Source organism: Mya arenaria, chromosome 13 (genome assembly GCF_026914265.1).
Source record: "Mya arenaria isolate MELC-2E11 chromosome 13, ASM2691426v1".
Classification (NCBI taxonomy): domain Eukaryota; kingdom Metazoa; phylum Mollusca; class Bivalvia; order Myida; family Myidae; genus Mya; species Mya arenaria.
The window spans coordinates 7269813-7277021 of record NC_069134.1 but is presented as its reverse complement, the minus strand read 5'-3'; the positions used below and the strand labels follow the sequence as shown (position 1 = coordinate 7277021).

The window sequence follows — 7209 nt, the reverse complement described above, 5'->3', positions numbered from 1 at the left end:
ATATTCGTAGTGTAGGCATATCTAAGATTAAAACTGGCCATAATAGTAAACGGACCTGAAGTGCCTTCGCGGGTATGTATATAGAGTATATATCCTTTTGGTGTAGTTTAAACATATTTATTCCGTGCATAACGGTAGATACACGTGTTATATCCCGAAACATCGGATGAAGGTCATGTTATGTAAACGAAAATGTGCCACACTCATGAACAGGCATTTAGGTGTTTAAAGAGTATATAGTGCACGAGGTAGAACTTGTACTTAAATACAGAGATGACAGAAATGATCCAAGTAAAAAGATTAGAGAAAGATATGCCTAAATGCAATGTGTTGCCTGTTTCGGCTCACAGGCATCTGAATCATTGTTTGTCACGAAAGTGTTGTTTAAAAACCATTTTGGGTACATACAATGAGATAAACAACACATCTGAAGATATTTAGTGTCTTTGATATACAAAAAAGAAACACGGTATGTAACTCAAACTTACCCGATTTCACGGTAGAGTCCAGTTGGATGCAAATTTCTCAACCAACATATAAATAAACAATCCATTTTTAAATAAGTGACATGGAAAGAAGAGTCAATTACCTTTAAAATGGTGTGCGATATGTTGGTATAACTATATTGTCTTTAGACAAACAAGCAGAATTCAATGTTCAATTCTCGTGTTTTTCTTTAGTCGGAAAGAGTACAGCAAATTCATATCTTCAATTTTACCCTTGTAAACAGTACTAATCACAGACCTATTGAAGTTATTTTATGCTTCAGTGTACAGATATTTAATAATTAATTTCATTCCTTAATATCACTAACACGACAGTTTAAGAAACAACTGTTATCAGTCTTCAGTTTCTTTTTTGTATATCAAAGACACTAAATATCTTCAGATGTGTTGTTTATCTCATTGTATGTACCCAAAATGGTTTTAAACAACATTTAAGTGGCAAACAATGATTCAGATGCCTGTGTTTCGGCTGTGCCAGCGTAATGTTTGAATTTTCGCGCTGAATTTCTTTTTGACGATAACGCTGTAAAAATATTTTACCTATATTCTAAAATGGCAGCCTCCATCCGAAATCCCGTCGTCGTGGTTTTAGGCGCTACTGGAACAGGAAAGACTAAACTTTCGTTGGAACTAGGGAAACTTTTCAATGGAGAAATTATCAGTGCAGATGCTATGCAGGTAAATTCCCATTATTCATAATTTAGCGCGTCAACTATTTATTTTTACAGGTTTCGGATACAGTACTGGCTAAGGTCACAAATCCGAACACTTTTTGAGTTTTTTCACCATTATCTTGGAGAGTTTTTGTTGTAGTAAGTTAAAATTGCGTATGAAACATCTTTGGTTAATGTGACAGCATCTGTCAAAGTACAGATTCACGATCTCATCAATTTTATGTCGAAAATCTTTCATTTTATAGATAGTAAATCACCCTTAAATTTATGCTTTGGAGGGCACAAATACCGAACACTTGAAAAGTGCAAATGCATGGTTATACAATTATATAATTAAAAAGTATGCTATATTAAATAAACACTTAGCTGCAAAGTTATTTATTGTTTTTAGCTGCAAAGTTATTTATTGTTTCCGATGTTTTTCAAAACATGCAATTCAAATGTAAAGAGTGATTTCTATTTATAAGTATCTTGAATGTAGGTCAACATAACTGCAAAACCTAGAGATGCGTGTGCGCCCTCTGACGTCATTCCCCAGTGTGCTACATTTTGATCTTTAAGCGTATAAACATTGAATAGCATTTTTTTAGAAAAATACTCCACAAAACAAGATGAAACTTCGCAAGTGTTTCCAAGGCAAGTCTTTGTATTGATCTAGATGATGGAATAATCAATCACGGTAAAAAAACGCGTGTTTTAGCTGGTGTTCGGGATTTGTGCCCTGTTCGGAAATGTACCGTCAACCAGTAGGGCATATAAACTGCTCCAGAGTCTTTGGCGACTGTACGGGGAACATAATGCATAACTTATTCATGCTGAATCATTATTTTATTCATGTAAAAATAGTACTTAAATGTGTTTACATATGCTGTTATACTCATTTCTATATTATATATAAAAAAATTATGCTTGTTACAATATCATGAATAATGTAGTCGGTCAATAGAGCTATGCATAGCTTTTTTTTCTGTGTTATGTCATATTAAATGAAAATAAAATTTGATTTGATTTGTCTAAATGATAAAAAAAAATACCCTTAATGCGCCTTATTGTGGCTAATAAAGTCCTTGGTGGTAGTGAGCTGTATTATCAATCTTGCTATAACCCGACGTTTCATCAGTGAGACTAAGAATTAACTAAAAATGATAGTAAAAGACAGAACAGCTTGGAATTGATAAATGAAAGAAAGCATCTGAGAGAAGATATTGGGAAGCTGAGTTTAAAATTGCCTTCTCTGCAATTATTCATAAAACATTTTAAGTAATTTCTAAACAATTTCTTAAATTGTTCAAAGTCCAAGTGTTTTGAAATAAAAGTATGTATTTACGATACATTCAATGTTGTGTAAGTATTATATCATTTATCATTGTGTAAATTATTATATCATATGATCAGTGAGATACTTCACTTGGGAAAATGACTTTGTATTATGTATACTGGCCCTGGTCATTTCATTTTCATTTGATAGGTCTGTTAGATTCATAGTAATCAAGTCCTGTAAAATTAAGTTCTTTGAGCATTCCTGTTAAATTGTGGTATTTGTTCAGTTGGGACCACTTATATAAAAGTAATAGTTTTAACAAAACACTTGAATTTATTTTATTTTTAGTTATCAATTTCATTTAGTTTAAGAAAATATACAAAATCATGTAACAAGCAATGAACATATATAGAATGTTTAAAATCATCAGGCAAATCAGTCACATTTATGTCTTACTATATGATATGGTGATAATTAAAGAAGTCCAACTTCAACACAAATTATTTATTTATGAAACAACGTTTCGGCCATTCGGCCTTCATCAGGTTGTATGTATATAATGAACAGGAAATGACGTCAACATCAAATGACGTCAACGTTGATAACGTCAAAATATAGCATACATTTTTGCGCAAAATAATGTCTTATAGGATCTAAAGAGATACAATTATACTGGTGAAATGCAATATAAATGCATAAACAAACATCAATAAACCAGTATAAACTATGCAACATTAAATAGGTTAAAACAGTTATAAACCAGATTAATTCTGTGATTTTTTTAATTCTGCAAGAAGAATTAAAATAATATTTTTGAATTCATACCATTAGGAATGACTGTGCCAAGAATGTGCATCCATTTACTCTCCTTTAATAATCGTTTCCAATTGTTCTCAATTTTATCAATTGGCATAAAAGAAAAATCATTGATACTGTGGTCAGGAGCATTAAAATGTTCAGACACATTTGTATATGAATCTGGAAAATGCTTTATATCAAACTTATGACTGTTCATTCTCTGACTACATTTTTGTTGTGTCTGACCAACATATTGCTTTTTACATTTTTTGCAATTGATAACATATATAACACCTGTAGAAGAACAGGACAATTCATGATTTATCTTAAATTCTTTGCAAAAATATGTACTTGAAAATTTGTCATTTTCAAAAATAGAACAACAATGTGAACATCTGGATCTATTACATTTAGTAACGAACCCGTTAGTGACAACATTTGTAAGTTTAGAATTCACAAGTTTATCTTGAATATTTTTATATATTTTATATATTTATATTTTTTTTTATATTTTTAGGCCGCTTAAACTATATGATACACATTCTTAAATTATTAAGTCAAAGTAGCTCATTGATTGCTATAACTACTGTGGTTTGACAACTATTACTCAAGAGTGAAATCTTTTCAATTAAATAATTAATGCACCATAATGCCATTTTGTAATTCACGGTTGTCATTATTGAAATAGTTAATGTACTTATTAGCAACACTTTAATTGCCATTAAATACTACTACTACTGTGACTTGACAACTATCACTTAAGACCTGTGAAATTCTTTCAATTAAATAATGAATAAATAATTGCTACAATTAACATGGTTTGGCTCTATTAAGAACATTCTGGTATTATCAAGACTGACGCTGACAGCAATATCACCTATGGAGGCAAAAATTGGGCTTCTTAAATAAAAACAATATTAAATCGAATAGAAATGTCAAAAATCTGTCAAAATTAATACACAGCTGATATTAGCTTTGAATTAAGTAAGCAACCATCGTCAATATATATAAGCAAACTTGGTATGCAAACATTAACAACTAGAGTAGAATATAATATTGAAAAATATCTTAACTGTGTTAATGAAAATAAATGTAGAATACCTATAGCAAAATTTAGACTTTCGTTATACGACCTAGCCATTGAAACTGGAAGGTATATACACATAATAAGTTCGGAACGTAAATGCTTACACTGTAACATGAATGTCGTAGAAAGTGAATATCACTTCTTACTCGTATGTCCTAAATACAAAGACCAACGACAGCAATATCTCAAACCTTATGATAACTAATGACCGAATCTAAATATACTTGACAATCTTTATGTCCTCAAAATCTGTCCGCTTTATCAACAACTTACCGAAATTTATCTCATTTTGCCTAAGAACAAACGCGTAATAGCATAACACTTAATAAATTGATAAGTTTTCTGAATGTAAATCTTTATGTATTGGAATTTGTAAATTGTTACCATGTCTTTTTTGTCACATGACATCTATTTTAATAAATGTTTGACCTCTCTGTAAATAATTTGTGTTCTCTGTTCCATATTGTTATAAATGTGCATATGCCGTTTACTGCTTAATAAAGATATGTTATGTCATTATAACTTTTTATAACCTTTTTTTTTCACAAAAATGATACTAGTTCTAGTACCACATTGAACCAGCAACAGTGTACAAAATAATTTACCATCTAATTGTTACACACAAATAAGAGTGTTTATCATTTATATGATAAATGTCAGCAGGGCTGATAAAATATTGACCCCCCCCCCCCCCACACACACCACCCCACCCCGACCCACAAAAAAAGAAAGAGTTGGCAAAATATTGCAATATTTTGCCCTAAAAGACATCAACTCTTATGTTTTTTTCTGTGTTACATGTACCTGTTTTTTTTTTTTTTAAATATTGGTTATGAATGAATTCTGAAAGGTACACGCTGTCCATAAAACATGAGGGTATGAAATGACTGTAAACTGGCCTTAGTGATTACTTGCAGCTGATTCAGGTCTTAAAAATACAAGGTTGAGACCTCCAGCTTAAAGAATTCTAATTCAAGGGCTTTGGCTACTGTTGCTTGGAGTTTGTTCGATACTGATGATGCTCTAGACGATGATGCACTTTTCTGGGCGGAAACATATACTTAACTTCTTTTCTCTTTTATGCCCCTAGATCTTCCCATAGTTTCTGGCATTCTTTTTCAGAGTTTATCTCACAATACATAATGCAATCATCAGCAAAAAGAGTTCTTTAGTGAATTTGGACAGGGTAGTTGTTTATTAAAATCAGAAACAATGTTGGTTCGAGAACACTTCCCTGTGGAACTCTGCTGCCAATAGGTGCTGGGTTGGGTACAGCTTCCTCCACTATGACATGCTTTTATAGTTCTGTCTGATACAAAGGCTTTTATTGATTCCAAAAATTCTTATACCATCGTGGTCCAGATTCAGGGGCAGTGTCAAACACCTTGCTTATAAATGTCAAGTATTGCCATGTCATGCTGCATCCTGTGGTCCATGGATTTAGCTAGTTTATCAACCATAGTTATTAGTTGAATTTCACAGGTGCAATTCTGTTGGATACTAATTAGGATGTTATGTTTATCTAGATGCTGTTTAAATTCTGTTACTGACTACTATGTGTTCTTACAGCAAATACTGGTTAGGGACACTTGGGCTTAATTACTTGCTTTAAATCGATCACCTATTTTGAAACTATGGAGAGGTTTGTAGTTTGCTAAAATTTGGAACATACCCTGTAGTTAGACATGACTGGAATATGTTGCACAAGTATGGCACTCCAGCTTCTGATAGTTCCGTAAGTCTTTTAGCAGATATCATCTAGCTCATAGATGATGACCATATTACCTATAATTTAGTCCTATTTTACTACAGTTCAACTTGGAGTATTCAAAGATCATGCTATGATGAATGATACCTCCAACCATTTCTACGAAGTGAATATGAAATCAATCTATAGTCTGCTGATTAACTTGATGTTTGCGGTGATGTAAGCTGAAAAATGTTGCCCATCAATAACTACAGTAACTGAACCCTTGCACCCAGGAACTTGGTATTCTAGTTAGTCATGAAGTAGATCAATCCTATTGATTTTGGGATCAGTAGGTCAAAGGTCACGGTTGTGTTGACCTAAGGAATAAACATACTCCACTCAGTTTATCTGGGAGCTTCATACTTGGTATTCCAGTTGGTCATGGCAGAAGATGACCCCTATTGATTTTGATGCCAGTAGGTCAAAAGTCAAGTTCACAGTGATCTTGAGGTGAAAAAAGGGTTTCCACTCAATAACTATAAAAGAACACTGTCTTGGGCCCTGGAACAATGTGTTGGTCACCAGTCTGTACGTCACACATCATTTTTGCTCATAACTGAAGAAGGTTTGGTCCCAGGAACTTTATACTTGGACCCAGGAACTTCACACTTGGCATGCAGGGTTGTCACGACCAGTATATGACCCTCATGATGGTTCATCTCCAGTCCAAGAGTACAAATTTCATGTCCATCATTGATTATTTCTCACCTACGGCCACACAATTGGGAAAGACAAAATGTTTTGGGATTTTTTTTATCTTTTTGGGCTTTTTGGAAAACAGCCTTACTTTGTTCCTTTTATCTGGGAGTGTGTTCATTTTTATGCCCCCCTCGAAGAAGAGGGGTATATTGCTTTGCACATGTCAGTCGGTCGGTCGATCAGTCCTTCCGTCCGTTGGTAGACCAAAGCTTGTCTGAGTGATAACTCAACAATTTCTGGAGGTATGGTCATCAAACTTGACATGAAGGTTGGGCCTGACCAGTAGATGACCCTAATTGGTTTTAGGGCTCATCGGGTCAAAGGTCAAGGTCACAGTGACCTTTAATGATAAAATAATTTTAAAGCTTGTCCGAGTGATAACTCAACAATGCCTAGTCCTATGGTCATCAAACTTGATATGGAAGTTGGGCCTG

At 33.3% G+C, this 7209-nt stretch overlaps 1 protein-coding gene across 2 annotated transcripts in view; it reads left to right on the top strand.

Moving 5' to 3' along the window:
- Positions 1–1036: 1036 nt before the first annotated feature.
- The window catches only part of LOC128213388 (tRNA dimethylallyltransferase-like), a 24377-nt gene continuing 18204 nt past the window's right edge, over positions 1037–7209 (top strand). Inside the window, exon 1 of one of the 2 annotated variants that reach the window (XM_052919036.1) lies at positions 1037–1184. In XM_052919036.1, the coding sequence (XP_052774996.1) occupies positions 1059–1184 (126 nt within the window). In that variant the 5' untranslated portion in view covers positions 1037–1058. Of the gene's footprint in view, positions 1185–1727; positions 1817–7209 lie in introns of those variants that run through there. The other variant, XM_052919037.1, reaches the window with a different exon arrangement.